At 40.5% G+C, this 20,322-nt stretch overlaps 1 protein-coding gene across 2 annotated transcripts in view; it reads right to left on the bottom strand.

Moving 5' to 3' along the window:
• Window positions 1-20,301, bottom strand: part of prrc2b (proline-rich coiled-coil 2B) — a 42,006-nt gene extending 21,705 nt beyond the window's left edge. For both annotated transcript variants that reach the window (XM_061926958.1, XM_061926959.1), the window contains exons 1-9: window positions 20,091-20,301; window positions 8,437-8,615; window positions 6,572-6,749; window positions 6,390-6,492; window positions 6,032-6,095; window positions 1,382-1,525; window positions 987-1,300; window positions 774-898; window positions 532-695 (exon numbers count right to left, since the gene is read on the bottom strand). In XM_061926958.1, coding sequence (XP_061782942.1) covers window positions 532-695; window positions 774-898; window positions 987-1,300; window positions 1,382-1,525; window positions 6,032-6,095; window positions 6,390-6,492; window positions 6,572-6,749; window positions 8,437-8,551 — 1,207 coding nt within the window. In that variant the 5' untranslated portion in view covers window positions 8,552-8,615; window positions 20,091-20,301. The remainder of the gene's footprint in view (window positions 1-531; window positions 696-773; window positions 899-986; window positions 1,301-1,381; window positions 1,526-6,031; window positions 6,096-6,389; window positions 6,493-6,571; window positions 6,750-8,436; window positions 8,616-20,090) is intronic.
• Between the last annotated feature and the right edge of the window lie 21 nt (window positions 20,302-20,322).

Genomic DNA, 20,322 nt, shown 5'->3' with positions numbered 1-20,322 from the left:
AATTGAATTTTTCCATCGACTTCTAAATGCAGCTTAAGTTATTTTAGGCATGTGCTTACGAACAAACATGACTAATTTATTCACAAATATTTATTTATATTGTAGCTGTGCTGCTCATTCAGCTGTTACAAAAATGAAAATGAGTATTAAAATGTTGTCCATTTAAAAGGAAGGAAATGCAAAGTGCTAAAAAAAAAAAATTAACCTTGTTTCTTAAAAAAAAAAAAGTTAGAAATGAAAACAAACAAAACAAAATATAACTACCTCAAAATGAAAAGCATTTTGTGATTATGTTTAAAAAGCTGCACACTGGCATATTGACTATTGATTAACTCTTGGCAGTTTTAGCAGTAATAGACTCAATGTGTAGAATTGTATACTATATTAATTCTTAAATTGTTGGCTATTTAATAGATAGTATGTTTAATCTTATGATTAAACATTGGTGCCTGTGTGTCTCTATGCGTGAAAGACTAGATTCTGTTAAAAGGTGGACTCGAGGTGGTCAAGAAAAATTTAAGTGCTACTGACCAGCCCATCCATCCTCGCAGTCATTGTCAAGATCATCCAGATCTTTCAGGTCCTCAGGGTTAATGATAGCGGGTCGTTGTGGTCGGTCACCGGGCCGACGAATGGGCTGGGAAGAGAGTCGGGGCGCCGCGCGGGCAAAGCGGTTCTCCCTTCTTGCGTCCCCACTACAATTAAGGGTGAAAGGGCGAATAGTTTTAAAAGAGCTACAATGACGAGATGCTAAAACATAACTGCGTACTTACTTGACAAGCTCAAGTTTAGCGTAGCTCAGTCTAAAAGTTGGTTTGGGATCAAATCGGGCTGGTGTTGCTACAGCAGGCGGAACGTGTTCTGTACCTGGGGCCTCACGCGTCTCTTTGGAGCACATCTGGCAACATCAGAATGATATATGTTGACAGTAAAATACATTAATGCCTTTAACAAGAACGATACCGTCAAATGATAATGGTACTGACAAAAGCTGGCAACATGTCATGGTAAACCGCATTGGAGGTATGGCGGAGCTGATGCTGCAGGACTGAGGGGACAGCTGCTCTCCGGATAGGCTGGGCGGGACGCAAGGAGGGCTCCTTCGGGTCGAGGCCTGAAGACTGAGTGGCCACGACGCTAGATGAAGCGACGCTGGTAGCAGAGGTCGGGTGAGATGCGGCCGGTGGGGTGCCAGCTTCCCCCAGGGCAGTGAGTTTGCCCTCGGGGTCCGCTGGCAGGCCGAGGGTCAAGGATGAGGGCTGGAGGTTCCTGCCGCCACCCTCCCTCCAGCTTGTCACATCTTGGTAGGAGATTAATTGGAATATTATGGCTTCATCCACCCTCAAAAATGTGTCGAAACTAAAACCAGGTTAAGTCATACTTTGAGGGCGGAGGCTTGGTCCGGGCCCATACGACAGATCGTAGCCGCTTTTTTCCTTGCCAACCCTGTCCTGTTCTCCAGCGGCTTTCAGCGTGGGAAATTCCTCGTGAGAGAAGGGCTGAAGTCGGTTTAAGACCCTTAAACCTAAGGGTAGGTGTGCAGGAAAGAAAGCATTAGACTACTAACAGTACCGGGATATTCTTGTCATACTCTTGTACAAGGGTGCCCAAAGTGGATCCTGGGGCCAAATTTGACCAATCAAACATTTGGGTGGGCTGCTTTCCAAATAGTCATACTGACCTTTTAAGCTCACTAGGGGTGTCACGGTCCGATATTGATATCCTTTATCGGTCCAATATAAGCATAGAAAACAAGTATCGGATTATATTGGCTTGCATCTAATCTAATCTTTCCAATATTAGTTTTAATACAAGCAGTCCTGCAGCACATTTACTTGTACAAAAATGGACAGCCAGTTAACATCTAAATGTCCTCCAATAAGCTGGCACAGTATTTTCTTGTATTTTAGCCAAGTCATTTACAAAAGGTAAACATGATTGGCTAAGAGTAACTAGCAGCTACAAAACATCTAAGCACACAAACTAGTTCTTAATTGACCAATATTGCATTCGAAAACACCACACTTGTCAATATAAACAAGTATCAAACAATTATAGTTGCATATTACTTACACATACAAAGACAGAACTATATTAGAAAGTATCAAGTAACAAACGAATCTGCATCATTTAACTTACTTCATCATGAGCAGGGATGTAACAATAAAAAGGTAATGATAGGCCCTTTTCCACCGCTGAAACTTATACAGGAACTTTCCCATTTACAAATGAGATGAAATGAGAGTTCCCGCTGTGTTTCCACCAAAAACTACCCAGATAATTAGTTCTTCAGGAATGTTTTTCGAGTTTTTGCCAGATAGGCGGTACTTTTGAAAGGTTCCTGGAACCTTTTGGGGGGTGGGGATGTGCTGTCGAATCCTGATTGATTGAACACAGTTGGGGGTGTTTTTATATTATTTCTTTGTATTTAATTTACTTAGACTTTAATAAAATAACTGTGACCTAATATTGTCTGTTTATTTTCTTGGTGTCAGTGTAGAAATATACTAAACCACTTTTCCATAGGTATAAACTACCTGGAACTGTGAAATGCGATGGAAGAGGACAAAAACCACACACTTCGACAGGAACATATAATTACAGGAACCAAAAGTTTGTAAATTTTTGGTGGAAAAGGGCCTAATGATAACCGAGGTAAAACTCCCGACTGTTAGTATCACCATTTTATATTAAAATTATGAAAGAAATGTAATTGAAAACTGAATTTTGATAAACTCACGGACTGAGGGGCACCAGCTCACTTGCTTAAATGCTAACGCAAAAACAAGAGACTTTAACTATATCTTACCCCATTAAGAAATTACATACCGTATTTTCCGCACTATAAGGCGCACCGGATTATTAGCCGCACCTTCTATGAATTACATATTTCATAATTTTGTCCACCAATAAGCCGCCCCGGACTATAAGCCGCGCCTACGCTGCGCTAAAGTGAATGTCAAAAAAACGCTGCGCTAAAGTGAATGTCAAAAAAACAGTCAGATAGTTCAGTCAAACTTTAATAATATATTGAAAACCAGCGTTCTAACAACTCTGTCCCAAAATGTACGCAAATGTGCAATCACAAACATAGTAAAATTCAAAATGGTGTAGAGCAATAGTACCGTATTTTCCGCACTATAAGGCGCACCTAAAAACCACAATTTTTCTCAAAAGCTGACAGTGCGCCTAATAACCCGGTGCGCTTTATTACGATTCATTTTCATAAAGTTTCGGTCTCGCAACTTCGGTAAACAGCCGCCATCTTTTTTCCCGGTAGAACAGGAAGCGCTTCTTCTTCTACGCAAGCAACCGCCAATGAAAGCACTCGCCCCCATAGAACAGGAAGCGCTTCACCCGCCCCCATAGAACAGGAAGCGCTTCACCCGCCCCCGGAAGAAGAAGAAAAAACGCGCGGATATCACCGTACGTTTCATTTCCTGTTTACATCTGTAAAGACCACAAAATGGCTCCTACAAAACGATCCGGTTCATAAAAAGACGCAATCTCTCCATCCGCACACGGATTACTACCGTATTTCACAGCAACTGAACTGCACTGTGGAACGGGAGCACGTACGGTGAATATTCGCTCCACAGGGAATGAGAAGTCATCCTTCACTGTGGTTCTAGCTTGCCATGCTAACTTCCACCCATCCAAAAGAGACCTTTCCAGCCGGCGTCATCATAAAAGCTAACTCGAAGGGATGGATGGATGAAGAAAAGATGAGCGAGTGGTTAAGGGAAGTTTACGCGAAGAGGCCGGGTGTCTTTTTTCACACAGCTCCGAAGGCGAACACACCTTCACTAAGACGGGCAGATAGCGCCGGTCGACATACGCCAACATCTGCCAGTGGATCGTAAATGCCTGGGCAGATAGTTTCGGTCACAACTGTGGTCCGACCTTTCCGGAAGGCAGGATTCACAGAACTGCTGCACAACAACAGCGACACTGACTCCGGTGACTTCGACGAGACGGAACCGGCCATTTTGGATCCCGTATTCGCCCAACTTTTCAATTCGGACACCGAAGACGAAGAATTCGAAGGATTTACGAATGAAGAATAACTTCAGAAGGTGAGCGCTATGTTTATTTTGTGTGTTGTGACATTAACGTTCGAGCAACATTATGTTGCTATTGTTCTACACCATTTTGAATTTTACTATGTTTGTGATTGCACATTTGCGTACATTTTGGGACAGAGTTGTTAGAACGCTGGTTTTCAATATATTATTAAAGTTTGACTGAACTATCTGACTGTTTTTTTGACATTCACTTTAGCGCAGCGTTTTTTTGACATTCACTTTAGCGCAGCGTAGGCGCGGCTTTTAGTCCGGGGCGGCTTATTGGTGGACAAAATTATGAAATATGTAATTCATAGAAGGTGCGGCTAATAATCCGGTGCGCCTTATAGTGCGGAAAATACGGTAACATAATGTTGCTCGAACGTTAATGTCACAACACACAAAATAAACATAGCGCTCACCTTCTGAAGTTATTCTTCATTCGTAAATCCTTCGAATTCTTCGTCTTCGGTGTCCGAATTGAAAAGTTGCGCAAGCGTGGTATCCAAAATGGCCGGTTCCGTCTCGTCGAAGTCATCGGGAGTCAGTGTCGCTGTTGTTCTGTGAATCCTGCCTTCCGGAAAGCTCGGACCACAGTTGTGACCGAAATATCTGCCCAGGCATTTACGATCCACTGGCAAATGTTGGTGTATGTCGTCCGGCGCTGTCTGCCCGTCTTAGTGAAGGTGTGTTCGCCTTCGGAGCTGTGTGAAAAAAGCCACCCGGCCTCTTCGCGTAAACTTCCCTTAACCACTCGCTCATCTTTTCTTCATCCATCCATCCCTTCGAGTTAGCTTTTATGATGACGCCGGCTGGAAAGGTCTCTTTTGGCAAGGTCTTCCTTTTGAATATCACCATGGGTGGAAGTTAGCATGGCAAGCTAGAACCACAGTGAAGGATGACTTCTCATTCCCTGTGGTGCGAATATTCACCGTACGTGCTCCCGTTCCACAGTGCGGTTCACAGGAATATCAGTTGCTGTGAAATACGGTAGTAATCCGTGTGCGGATGGAGAGATTGCGTCTTTTTATGAACCGGATCGCTTAGTAGGAGCCATTTTGTGGTCTTTACAGATGTAAACAGGAAATGAAACGTACGGTGATATCCGCGCGTTTTTTCTTCTTCTTCCGGGGGCGGGTAGAAGAAGAAGCGCTTCCTGTTCTATGGGGGCGGGTGCTTTCCTTGGCGGTTGCTTGCGTAGAAGAAGAAGCGCTTCCTGTTCTACCGGGAAAAAAGATGGCGGCTGTTTACCGAAGTTGCAAGATCGAAACTTTATGAAAATGAATCGTAATAAAGCGCACCGGGTTATAAGGCGCACTGTCAGCTTTTGAGAACATTTGTGGTTTTTAGGTGCGCCTTATAGTGCGGAAAATACGGTACTCCAATCCAAATGCATTGCTGTCTGAGCAACTAAAATGCTACAATTGTGCACTTGAACCTTCAAGATGTTCTGTTAGTGTCTCTCAGAGTGAGCATTCTTTTCACAGAAGATTACGAGACAGAGGTGTTTTTACTGTGTGTTCCAGTGCCGCTATACAGAGTAGGAGTCGGCCACCAGGAGTATTAACAAATTCGATTTGTTATGTACTTTCCATTTAAATAAATCTTAAAGTGCGAAGGTAATAACCAATATTTACAAAAATAAAAGCTTAGCCATTAAAACAGAAAAATAAGAAGACTAAAACACTATATGTGAAGCATTAAAAACACAAAAAATTTAAAATGGTACTTTTTGAGCACATTTAACAATACTGTAGTAATAATCGTGATAATTTTGGTCACAATAACCGTCATATGAAATTTTAATATCGTTATAGGCTTAGTACTAATTATATGACATTTTTGGCTATTTGTGTTTAACACTTAAAATTGCTGTGTTTAAGCCGCTGGAGCATTTTCACTTTGGCCCTTGGAAGCAAAAAGTTTGGGCACCCCTGCTCTTATAGTTTAAACCCGAGCTGACTCACCATCTGGCTCTACTGCCTTTCCATTGAGCTGTGCCCATTGCTTTGGTCCACCTGTGTTTGTGTTCTACGGAAACAGGAAAACAGAAAAAAAATTAACCCCCCATCTCAGACACAAGGTCCAATCATGCTTTTTTTTTTACAACACAAGGCTAGCTTGGTTGTACGATGGAAACGATAAAACCAAGCAGCATTGAACGAATCAGTCGGAATGAGACGCAAACAAACAACGTTTATAATTAACATTTATGCTATAAGAGACTGAGGGCAGCAAGAGTATGGAGCTCTACAGCAAGGTGGAGACTATGAAAAATAAGCTAAATTACAGCTGCATATGATCAAAGGTGAACAATGTACACACCTCCTGGGTGGCTACTGGTGGAGGCTTCTGAAGATTGGAGACAGATTTCTGTGAAGCCGGCTGCAGCTGCGACTCCGGCAGCTGAGGTATCGATGCAATAGAACTACCAAAGAAAAAAAGAAAAAAGGATGAGCCTTGTCAGAGTTCAGTTGTCAGTCAGCAGATAAAGACGCCCATCCTACCTCTTTTGATCGGGTTGCTCCGGCTTGTTTGCCCATCCTGTGCCGTCTTTTGGGACAATAATCACGTTGGGATCGTTTCCTTTGTTTTCAGATTTCAAGCTCGGTAAGTGAGCGGGCGGGGGCATGCGCCGGGCTGCGGCCACTTTGCCAAGACTCTGCAAGCCATGTCGCGGAACTGCTGACGGTAGGAATGGTATTCGGTAAGACAAGGGGACATTGGATCCGAGCGTGTGTTCACATTCTACTGGTTTGGATATTAAGATAATCTGGTGCCATAACTTTGATAGTGCGGTTGATTTGATCAAGCGTGAATGCGAGCTTCCCAAACCAAACAAGGCAGGCCGAGAACGCTTACAGAGTTGATGCGTATAGGGCTTGAGAGTGTGACATTGTAAACACAATGCATTGTGGGTCCTGCGGGCCTCTGAATAGCTTATTTACGCAGCTGAACGCAAGTCTCTGTCCTTAACTTTTGTTCTTTTCTTTAACAAGATTAAAAACATGGCACAAATGTGCAGCATTACTCACTGCTAGAATCGTCATGATCGCTTCAGGGGGAAAAAAACGATTCTGTGAGATTTTTCTCATTTTCAGCATGAAAACCAAGCAAAGGAAGTGGGTTAGTGTGCTAATAAAGAGACGGTAAATGTCCTGGATAGCAGTCGGGAGACTATCAAACATCACTTTTAATGCAAATCACCTGGTGTGTTCATAGCGTTTTCAGACCGGTAAGTTTCAATCAAAGCATGTTTAATTAAGTTTCACACAGAGCATTTAGAAGGCTGTCATTGTTAGTCAAGCTAGCTGCGGGCTTCAAACAACATACAGTATTTTGGAAAAAGGCCTGTCTGTTTACTTTTAGTGTTGGGTAAGCACAAAAATTCTCACTGATGGACTCTAGAAAGAGGTTCCGCAGCAGAACCTTCAGGTTCTGTAACAGCTTCTTCCCTCAGGCCGTAAAACTCTTGAACGCATCATAATAATCTCCTCAATTCCCCCCAAAAATGGATCAACTTGCCGGAATATAAAGACAATATAACATACATCCATAAACCTGGATGCATATGCAAAAGTGCAATATATTTATCTGTACAGTAATCTATTTATTTACATCTGCACCTTATTGCTTTTTTATCCTGCACTACCATGAGCTAATGCAACGAAATTTTGTTCTTATCTGTACTGTCAAGTTCAAATTTGAATAACAATAAAAAGGAAGTCTAAGTCTAAATTAATAAGTATTATTTCCGGAGAAGTAGCGCCATGATCAACATATATTAAAAAAGTAATAATAGGCTTTGTTTTTTGTTTATTTAACAAGCCCGGATCCCTCACTCACCTAGGACACAAAAGAGGCGAAAGTCGTAGATTACGCGCAATCAGACGCAGGGGAATGAGCCTAAACAGACCCTGTATTCTGACATTCTTCACTGGTGTATAGACGGACTTCGTTGAGGATTTATAGACAAGTTTTGCTTCGACAATCGCGGCAGCTTATTCAAATCTCTTTTCCATTGGACATGCTCATATGGAATAATGTAAAGTTTCGCGTTACGGTCCCTTGATTTTTTATTTCGCACAAACATTTTTAAGTCAGTTCGTTGCTTCCTCTTACATTACCGTGTGTACAGTACAGTCGTATAAACAAAAGCTTTTATGCAACAAAATTGGCTACCGCAGCACCACAATGCATTCTGAAATGATGCGCCCTTTCGAGCCCTATATTTGAAAGTGAGGTCAACCAGGACTAAATATGTAAACCAAAAGTGATTTGGTTCGGCACCAGACAAAGTGTGAGTGAACACATAGTAAAATTATACTTGGAAGAAGTTACCAATAATAGAATACATAATAATAAATCATACCTGAGTTTTTCTGAGTTTCTATTGATTTTCCCTTGTACTTGTCAAACAGGCTAAGTGAGGAGTACTTGCTTTTCCCATCCCTGGACTTGGTTATTTGCCCCAAACGATCGGACATTGCGATGTAATGTCATCGAGTATGGAAATTTTTCTTTGCGCCTCTTCCCAGTGCCTTTCTTGTTCTATAGTGGAAAACGAAAGAAAAATATCAGGAACTGTTTTTAGCAACTCCACCTATTTCCATGGTTCAAAACCATACATCATAATGAAACAATGCATGGACATGAAAAATCACCACTTGAGCTGAATTCATTGCAAAGCAGTGTTTCACATACATTAATTACTTGTGGCAGCCCTCCACATGAAAATTTGGACTGCCACTAATTGATTTGTGTGAATGTAACTTGTCCTCCCATCGCCGTACAGTACATTATCATCCTAACACACCTGGTCTGTCAAAGTTGGGTTGCCAAATGCAGCACTTTGTTGCTATAGTTAGCGAGTATTCAGACTGGGGCTGCATGATTTAGGGTCAAAATAATAATCAACATTTTTTATCAATATTGAAATCAAGATTATCAATCACAATTATTTAGTGTGAATAAAAATATATTTTATTGCACGTTCCATTTTAAACAAACAGTATGTGAACTTGGCTTCCATTTCAAAATAAAATAAAAATAATTTATAAACAACTTTGACAGCCATTTCAACCCCGGAAATGGCGAGTACAAGACGAAAGGACGCTTGGTTCCACCCCCTATTTCTTTGCGAGGATTATAAGTCCTTCTTTATCTAAAACAGGAATATAACAAGATTATATCAGTCAACATCCTAAAGACAGCAGACCTTGTACAGTAAGTGATGTTTTATTATGTTTATCAGTTCTCATCAAATCTACAGTTAGTAATAATCAGTGATGTTGTTGAAAAAAGAAAAGTTGTGATGCGTTTTTTAAATTAATCTGCCCATTATTACATTACATATATACTTAGAGCATGTATCTAAAACCTTAATAGAGGGCTTTGTTGGCAGAATAGAGCATCTCCCATAGGCTCCACTGTAAGCAGACTTTTGATCGCATTTATTTACAATTTAGAATGCACAAAAAAAGAAAAACATCTGTTCTTGTCTTGCGTAAGGATTGTGAATGACAGGCAAAATTCAAAAACAAAGCGCTGTTCCGCTTTAACTGTCAGAAAAAAACTACAGCAGAAACAACAAAATTAGAGCTGAAACGATTACTCGAGTAACTAGAGTAATTTGATTACAAAATGTATTCGAGGAATTTTCACTGTGTCGAGGCGTCAAGTTTTTTTTACAGCATTTTGCCTCGTTAAGACCATGGTCACACGAACACAGATACTTAATAATTTCATAAATTTAATGACAAATCACGAAGTTAACTTACGTGTCTTGCGTCCATTTTTGTAGATGGAGCGGGCACGACCGTGCTCGCACGTAAAAAAAAAAATACATCACCATGTTGCTGAACACGTTATAATTCTATGAATGTTGGGTTTCAGCAGCACAGGCGTGCATTCCCTCTTTAATAATGTTCTCAGGATTCTGTGTACGTGCAGGCTGGTTTTAAGATAACGTACATGTCATTGTACATCTAAAGTCGATCAAAATAAACATAAAAGAGGTGTAATGCCACAAAGTCAGATATTGCTGTTTTTTTCCGGCTTCTGATTGGACAAGATGTGCATAACAGTAGGTGTATGTGTTTGTGTTTGTATATAGACAGACAGTTTTGAAACTACACTTGTGTGGATAGAGATTGTTTTAACCCCAAATATGTGTTTTTGAAACTCTCTGTTCATGTAGACATGGCCTTAGGCTGCACCAAATAATAATATAAATCCGTTTAACAAAGTCAAAATACAAATAAGGCAACAAGAGAAGTATCCCACACTTCTCTTTTGTAAAGTACATTTGTACAGCCGATATGGGCATCTACATCAACAATATGATTTGCCTGAGAAGCTGGACAGGACAAAAAAAAAAAAACATTTATATATTGGGTTTTTTTCTTTTTAAAGGAAAAATATGATTTATTCGATTACTCGATTAATTAATCGGGATATTCGATAGGATACTCGTATACTAAACTATTCAATAGTGAAGTGAAGTAAATTACATTTACCGGTATATAGCGCTTTTTCTCAAGTGACTCAAAGCGCTTTACATTGTGAAACACAATATCTAAGTTACATTTAAACCAGTGTGGGTGGCACTGGGAGCAGGTGGGTAAAGTGTCTTGCCCAAGGACACAACGGCAGTGACTAGGATGGCGGAAGCGGGGATCGAACCTGCAACCCTCAAGTTGCTGGCACGGCCGCTCTACCAACTGAGCTATACCGCCCCACGAATAGCTGCAGCTCTAAACAAAATACCTGTCTTAAAGAGAAACTGCCCTTTTTGGGGGAATGTTGCCCATCGTTCACAATCATTATGAAAGACCTGAGAATAGATGTATTTTTAATGCATACTAAACATTAAATAAATGCAATCGTAAGTCCGCTTACAATAGAGCCTATGGGAGTCACTCTATTCTGCCTATAAAAGCCCTTAAAAAAACATCCAAACACATCCATTAGTGTTTTATTACCCGATGTAAGTATATATGTAATGTAGTAACGGGCACATTTATAACATTTAATATTTTCGTATTTTGATTATTTTATAAATGCATCACAACGTTCGCTTTTTTCCCCAACATCACTGATTATAACTCACTGCAGACTTAATGAGAGCCAACAAACATAATAAAACATCACTTACTGTACAAGGTCTGCTGTCATTAGGATGACGACTGATAGAATCTTGTTATATTTCCGTTTCGATGCAAAATGCCTCATAATCCCCGTGAAGAAAAGGGAGTGGAACCAAGCCTCTTTTCATGTTGTATTCGCCATTTACGGTTCTAAATTGGCTGTCAAAGTCACAACAAACTACAATAAACTTTCACAAGCAAAGAAAGCATCTTACCACTCAATGTAAACATTGGCACACACGCTAGTGATCGTGGAGCCGCTATGAATAGTTTGTCTGTGTTAGCGCTTATAACGACAGGATAAAGTATTGGGACACTCCTATCTTAGAATCTGTCTGGAGGATCGTGCTTTTCTCAGAAACAGCGTGACAAAAAAGCCAAAGACAATTGTGATGACGCTCACTGAAATATGGAGCTTCAGTTCAGATGTTTTTATCAAGCGGTTTGTAGATAATTTAATCATATTTATGAGAGGAGTAATGGCTACTAAACTTCTCCATCGATATGCTTCCATTCCTGTCAATGTGACAATTTACACATGCACCATTCTGCAAGCTTGGATTAAATATAAGCAGAGCTTCTATTTTAGACGGTCGCCGCGGCATGGCAGATTCATGTGATTGTGCGGAACAAGACATCATGCACGAAGACAAAATAAATGATCTGTATCACTTACAAAATAAAATACTCTGTGTTCAAGGCAGATCTTATTTCCCCAAGTTGAGGTACCAATGTACAAACCAAAGTAATATATTGTGATATATATCTTAATTATTGCAGGAGGCTGCAATATATATCGCGATATAGAGTTTAGGCCATATCGCTCATCCCTAATGCAATATTACCATTTTAAATTAAAATGATCCAAAACATTTTAAATGAGAGCAACACTTTGATAAACTCACGGACTGACTGGTGCCAGCCCGCTCGCTTGAACGCTAACATGAAAACAGGAGACATTAACATATTTCCCCATTTAAAAAACTACATACCCTAATCTAAACTTATATAAATATTACTGTCTGAGCCAGTGTTTTTCAACCAGGTTGATTGGCAACACTAAAATTGGCCCTAGTGTGTGGATGTGAGTGTGAATGTTGTCTGTCTATCTGTGTTGGCCCTGCGATGAGGTGGCCACTTGTCCAGGGTGTACCCCGCCTTCCGCCCGATTGTAGCTGAGATAGGCTCCAGCGCCCCCCGCGACCCCAAAGGGAATAAGCGGTAGAAAATGGATGGATGGATGGGGTAAAAAATATTAGTCTGCAAATTATGTGTTGTTGTTGAGTGTCTGTGCTGTCTAGAGCTCGGCAGAGTAACCGTGTAATACTCTTCCAAATCAGTAGGTGGCGGCCGGTAGCTAATTGCTTTGTAGATGTCGGAAACAGCGGGAGGCAGCGTGCAGGTAAAAAGGTATTTAATGCTTAAACAAAAAATAAACAAAAGGTAAGTGCCCCTAAGAAAAGGCATTGAAACTTAGGGAAGGCTATGCAGAACGAAACTAAAACTGAACTGGCTACAAAGTAAACAAAAACAGAATGCTGGACGACAGCAAAGACTTACTGTGGAGCAAAGATCCACAATGTACATCCGAACATAACATGACAATCAACAATGTCCCCACAAAGAAGGATAAAAACAAAGTAGATGCGGGAAATATCGCTCAAAGGAAGACATGAAACTGCTACAGGAAAATACCAAAAAAAGAGAAAAAGCCACCAAAATAGGAGCGCAAGACAAGAACTAAAACACTACACATAGCAAAAAAGTCAAAACAAGTCATGGCGTGATGTGAGAGGTGGTGACAGTACACCTACTTTGAGACAAGAGCTATATTACCCCCAGGGGGTGATAAAGGGTGATGGGTCAAATGCAGAGAATAATTTCGCCACACCTCGTGTGTGTGTGACAATCATTGGTACTTTAACTTTAACTTTTATTGATGTATGGTTGGTTATGGTTTAAAGTCATATCCAACAATTGCGACAACGACTTTTTACTGTCAACTGAGTTTTGTTTTTTTAATGATTTCTGCTGGTGGTGTGCCTCCGGATTTTTTCAACGCAAAAAATGTGCCTTGGCTCAAAAAAGGTTGAAAAACACTGGTCCAAGCAACAAGCTATTCAATTGTGCATATTGAACCGACAGGCTGTGCTTTTTAGAACGGAGTGATTGTTCTAAACTCAGAATAATATGAGATTGAGGTGTTTTTACGGTGCGTTCAAAGGCCACTGGACACAGTAGGGCGCCACAACGCTAGCTAAAAATAATAAATATTCGATTTGACTTTTTACGCACTTTTTAATTTGAATAAATGCTACGGTACAAACCATTTTTAAAACATTAAAAGCATAGCCATTAAAACAGAAAAAAATACAAGACTAAAACTCTAGCAGTGGAGCATAACAAACACACATTTGCAAAATAGTGATCATTATAACAGTGTGTCTATTAATTGGAGTTATTTTAAAACCAAAATAACTTGTTCAAAAGATTTTATAATGTGTATAAGTACTATTTGAGCTCACAACAATACCACAATACTAATAACGGTGATAATTTTGGTTGCAATAACCGTGATATGACATTTTAATATAGTTACATCCGTACATTAAATGTTCATACCGTTTAGATCTTGAGTATTTCCCAACTACTGAGGGCAGTTAATGATCGCTGCACCAACTTTCTCAGTCTTGTAAATGTAACAATTTTACAAAAAAAGATCACTAGTTTAATAAGTTTTAGGACAAAATCAAACAATGAAAACAGAAAATTATTAGCCTCCGCTAGTTGCTGTAATATGTTGCACCTGCACAATTGTCCTTTGGCGTTTAGACGCCACATCAGCATTGCCAACCGCATGGACCTTAATTACAGAGACACCTCATGGTATGACTGAACCAGACTCTATAATGCTGATGTATGATAACCATGACATCCAACAGGCTAGTAGTCAGGAAGTAAACGTTAATTTCTATGCTAGGAACCACCTTCCTTTATTTTGACCCATTTTTCTGTCAGCAAAATACCCAAAGCAGTGTCATACTATTCAGAATTCAACATAAAAATACTATGAAACCAGTGTATTCTCAACATTTTTGGCAGTAGTGCTGCACGATTAATCAACATCAAATCCACAATTAGGTTTTAATTAGCGCGACAAATAACTGCAAGAGGCTGAGGTTTTTTTTCCTCCGCCGGCACATATTCGGCAATCAGAATTGATGAGCATCGCGTTAGTTTGTTTCTCACTTTAAAAGAGGGAGAAATACATCTCACTCTGTACATTGCTTTTAGCAACTAAGCGTGTTTATTTACCATTAGAATTAACTGAACACAGTAAGCCCTCTTTTCAGTCAATCTTTGTCTCGGTTGGCAGAGAGCGGGCGCCAGCTTCACACAGACAAGAAGCACGGAGAGCCTAGTGCTGCAAAGTAACACAAATTTGAAAATGAGAAAGAAAAATATATGATTCCAATGCCAAATGTTCTGTTGTGGTAATATTTCAGCTTCAAATTGGATGGGCAATATGAGCCCATCAACACGGACAAACGAGCGAGAATGCTCTGATCACATGATGGCAATAAACAAAAAGAATGTCCGACCGAGTTTTTCCAACTGGAAAAAAATGCATTTTAAAAGAGGAACTGCAATTTTTGGGGGGAATTTTGCGCATCATTCACAATCATTATGAAAGACAAGAACATGTCTATTTTAGGATTATAAAGAATAAAAAAAGGAAATGGGAGTTGAATCCTACAAAACCCACCATCAATGTTTCATATACACACTGCAAGTCCATATAAAATGTAGTAACAGACACGCTCATAACAATAGGTCATATGTATGATATTTACCGTATTACCAGCGCACTTCGGACTTCCGGCAACAAATGTGTGTTCCTACTTCCGGAAACAAACGTGAGGGTTTTCTAAACATGGCAGACTTGGTAAAACACAATGAAAATTACTATTTTTGGACTAATGAAGATTCACAACCATATCACTTTGAAGCTTAATATACGGAGGAGAAACTGCTACTTCTAGAAGCGAGCACGAAGGTAGGATGAAAAGTTGGAGCAGACGGAAACTGAGAGTGAGGTCAGCGTGACCTTCACGCTGTAAATGTGGAACTTGGAGCAAAGCTATTTCGACATAAATGTAGTGCTTACCCAAAATAAACCGGAAAAACGTCCCCGAAGTGAAGTGACTTGGAGGGAAAATTGATTGCTCCCATTAGCTGCATTGCTAGCCACCTAGAACGAGACAATTTTTACACGCGAGACTACAAAAAAAACCTTTTGCCTTCTTGTCTCTCAAAAGGATTGTGACCGATAGGCAAAAATCCAAAAAAGTGCAGTTCCCCTTTAAGATGTTCAAAATTTAAGTTGAATTTTTGCTTACCGTATTTTCCGCACTATAAGGCGCACCGGATTATTAGCCGCACCTTCAATGAATGGCATATTTCATAACTTTGTCCACCAATAAGCCGCCCCGGACTATAAGCCGCGCCTACGCTGCGCTAAAGGGAATGTCAAAAAAACAGTCAGATAGGTCAGTCAAACTTTAATAATATATTAAAAACCAGCGTTCTAACAACTCTGTTCACTCCCAAAATGTACGCAAATGTGCAATCACAAACATAGTAAAATTCAAAATAGTGCAGAGCAATAGCAACATAATGTTGCTCGAACGTTAATGTCACAACACACAAAATAAACATAGCGCTCACTTTCTGAAGTTATTCTTCATTCGTAAATCCTTCGTCTTCGGTGTCCGAAGTGAAAAGTTGGGCAAATTTACGATCCACTGGCAGATGTTGGCGTCGTCTGGCGCTGCCTCCTCGTCTTAGTGAAGGTGTGTTCGCCTTCTGTCATCCATTGTTCCCACGCAGTTAGCAGTCTAGCTTCGAATGCCCTGTTGACACCAATATCTAGCGGCTGGAGGTCTTTTGTCAATCCACCCGGAATGACGGCGAGTATTGAATTAAGCGCGTAAGCGTGTCTCTCAATGTGCTGTTATGAGCTAGCAAATATAACAACTACACTACCCAGCATGCAACGATAGTTACGAGCATGCGCGGTAGCCCTGAGAAGCGTTGAATGCTGGCAGTTAGAATGTGGTTATGAGCACGCTGTGAGTAAACGTTGAGAACTCAGTTAACACGCCTCGTCTGCATTATTTATAATTAGACAGACAACACACTTAATAGGAGCCATTTTGGGGTCTTTACATAAACACACAAATGCACATATCCCAGCATGCACCGCGCGCTTCTTCGTCATCCATTGTTCCCACGCAGTTAGCAGTCTAGCTTCGAATGCCCTGTTGACACCAATATCTAGCGGCTGGAGGTCTTTTGTCAATCCACCCGGAATGACGGCGAGTATTGAATTAAGCGCGTAAGCGTGTCTCTCAATGTGCTGTTATGAGCTAGCAAATATAACAACTACACTACCCAGCATGCAACGATAGTTACGAGCATGCGCGGTAGCCCTGAGAAGCGTTGTATGCTGGCAGTTAGCACGCTGTGAGTAAACGTTGAGAACTCAGTTAACACGCCTCGTCTGCATTATTTATAATTAGACAGACAACACACTTAATAGGAGCCATTTTGGGGTCTTTACATAAACACACATATGGAAATGAAACGTCACATATCCCAGCATGCACCGCGCGCTTCTTCGTCATCCATTGTTCCCACGCAGTTAGCAGTCTAGCTTCGAATGCCCTGTTGACACCAATATCTAGCGGCTGGAGGTCTTTTGTCAATCCACCCGGAATGACGGCGAGTATTGAATTAAGCGCGTAAGCGTGTCTCTCAATGTGCTGTTATGAGCTAGCAAATATAACAACTACACTACCCAGCATGCAACGATAGTTACGAGCATGCGCGGTAGCCCTGAGAAGCGTTGTATGCTGGCAGTTAGCACGCTGTGAGTAAACGTTGAGAACTCAGTTAACACGCCTCGTCTGCATTATTTATAATTAGACAGACAACACACTTAATAGGAGCCATTTTGGGGTCTTTACATAAACACACAAATGGAAATGAAACGTCACATATCCCAGCATGCACCGCGCGCTTCTTCTACGGGGAAAAAAGATGGCGGCTGTTTACCGTAGTTGCGAGACCTAAACTTTATGAAAATGAATCTTAATATTTATCCATATATAAAGCGCACCGGGTTATAAGGCGCACTGTCAGCTTTTGAGAAAATTTGTGGTTTTTAGGTGCGCCTTATAGTGCGGAAAATACGGTACATATATGAGTTCATTTTACTTTATTTGTTTATTTATTTAGGATAACAGTTATTTACCTTCCAATTACAGTGCAATGGTAAACCATTATACAGTGATGAGAAATAAATGTATATCCTTTTAAATAGTTAGTTGCATTATTATGTATTATGATTACATAACATTACAAATACTGTATAGTTTTATTGGTTATTTCTTCAGTTTTAGGGCATGATGTAGACAAAAGCACAGAGTCTGTCTGAAGAAAGCCAAATGTATAAGTGAAGTGAAATACATTTATATAGCGCTTTTCTCTAGTGGCTCATAGCGCTTTTACATAGTGAAACTCAATATCTAAGTTACATTTAAACCAGTGTGGGTGGCACTGGGCGCAGGTGGGTAAAGTGTCTTGCCCAAGGACACAACAGCAGTGACTAGGATGACGGAAGCGAGGATCGAACCTGGAACACAGTAAACCATTACATAATGTTCTAATGTGTGGCACCTTGAAACCAGAAAATGTTGATTGACAGTCCAAAAGTAATATGTATTCCTTCACTTATTTTATGTGTAAAATATAAAAATCGCAAATTGAATCCCAATTTGAGTGAAACATCGCATATTTACTTTTTTCTCAAAATTGCGCAGCCCTATCTATCGACAGGTGTAAAATTAATATTAGTCTTTTACTTGAAATGGATCAATCGTAGCATTTAGAAAAAGCAAGATAAGTGTATAAATGTAAAAATTAGAGCTGTCCGATAATATCGGCCGATAAATGCTTTAAAATGTAATATCGGAAATTATTGGGATCGGTTACAAAAAGTAAAATGTATGACTTTTTAAAACGCCGCTGTACGGAGTGGTACACGGACGTAGGGAGAAGTACAGAGCAGTTGCGTCTCCCTGTCATACTTGCCAACCCCCCCGATTTTCCCGGGAGACTCACAAATTTCAGTGCCCCTCCCGAAAATCTCCCGGGGCAAGCATTCTCCCGATTTCCACCCAGACAACAATATTGGGGGCGTGCCTTAAAGGCACTGCCTTTGCGTGCCGGCCCAATCACATAATATCTACAGCTTTTCACACACACACACAAGTGAATGCAAGCATACTTGGTCAACAGCCATACAGGTCACGCTGAGGGTGACCGTATAAACAACTTTAACACTGTTACAAATATGCGCCACACTGTGAACCCACACCAAACAAGAATGACAAACACATTTCGGGAGAACATCCGCACCGTAACACAACAGAACAAATACCCAGAACCCCTTGCAGCACTAACTCTTCCGGGACACTACAATACACACCCCCTGCTACCCCCTACCTCAACCTTGCCCACCTCAACCTCCTCATGCTTTCTCAGGGAGAGCGTGTCCCAAATTCCAAGCTGCTGTTTTGAGGCATGTTAAAAAAAAATGCACTTTGTGACTTCAATAATAAATATGGCATTTTTTTTTCCATAATTGAGTTGATTTATTTTGGAAAACCTTGTTACATAGTTTAATGCATCCAACGGGGCATCACAACAAAATTAGGCATAATAATGTGTTAATTCCACGACTGTATATATCGGTTGATATTGGAATCGGTAATTAAGAGTTGGACAATATCGGAATATCTGCAAAAAAGCCATTATTGGACATCTCTAGTAAAAATATTAAAAAAAACTACAATATAAGTACATGTTAGCTTAATGTTGTCAAAACAGTTCATGACAAACCCACAAACATGTAACCTGAAAATCTAGACAACATTTAACACAAATAAACCATTCTTTGCAACATCATTTTAACAACATGTAACGGCATTATGACATCACACATGGAAGCTAATGTGATGACAGCCACCTCGCTGCTGTCACACATACACACACTTATATACCTTTATTTTTAACCTGACCTTCATTATAAATTATCAAATAAAGTAGCAAGTGAAAAATTATGCAGTTATATCAAATCAACAAAATAACTGATTGAAGGTCTCCTAGTGACGTTTTGGCTAATGCTAGCGCATGTAAACTCCACCGTGATGGGTGTTTTAAAGAATAACAAATAAAATCACACGATTATTGCAATGCAAAAATAGAAAAGACTGCAAATGTGCACTAGTTTAGTTTACGGTAGAAAATTAAGCGATGTGAGTGTGCACCGTAAGCCGAAGCTATGCTAGCTTGGGCAGCTAATGGAAAATAGCTATGTAAACATCCAAGCAGTGTTGTTGTTGTGCCGTTAACACAATTTGAATTAGTCAACACACGTGGATAAATAACAACACAAAACGTATAAAAGAGTCCAAATAAGCCAGCAAACTGCCCGTTTACACAGTTTGTTGAGGAAAATAGCAGTGGAAACGAATGCCTTGAGAACGTACAAGCTAGACGGGCCGGGGGCATTCACAACACCCCTTGTGTGTGTTTGTCACGGAAAAAAAGACAACATTTACATACAAAGTATATGTTTGGACACCGTTAAAGTGACTTAATAACATCCCGGCGAGGCTTTCGGAAAAAGGGGGCGAAAACAGCCACAACCAACAAGGCGATTAAAAATGGCTGCTGCCAAAAGAACAAAGCAACAATAAAAACCGAGCAAGAAGAGGGAAGACGGACACCGCCGACGACGTCCATAACTTACCGTTTCAACGTGTGTTTGTGCCTTCGGATAACAGCGGGGGTTAATGTCCGTGAAACGTTGTCGACGGGAAGGATGGATGGGGATTGTGAAGCCCAATCTTCGTAGGTTCCACCGATCGGGGACTTGTTACTGGGCTGTTACCCGGCCTGAGAATGAAGACAACCAGTGAGGAGGCTGCCTCTGCTGCGCTCTCTGCGTCTGACGTCGTCCGGTGACGTCAACACTGTGGTAT

The sequence above is a fragment of the Nerophis lumbriciformis genome, linkage group LG32 (genome assembly GCF_033978685.3).
Source record: "Nerophis lumbriciformis linkage group LG32, RoL_Nlum_v2.1, whole genome shotgun sequence".
Classification (NCBI taxonomy): Eukaryota; Metazoa; Chordata; class Actinopteri; order Syngnathiformes; family Syngnathidae; genus Nerophis; species Nerophis lumbriciformis.
Note: the sequence above shows the minus strand (reverse complement) of the source record. Positions and strands in the feature narration are given on the sequence as shown.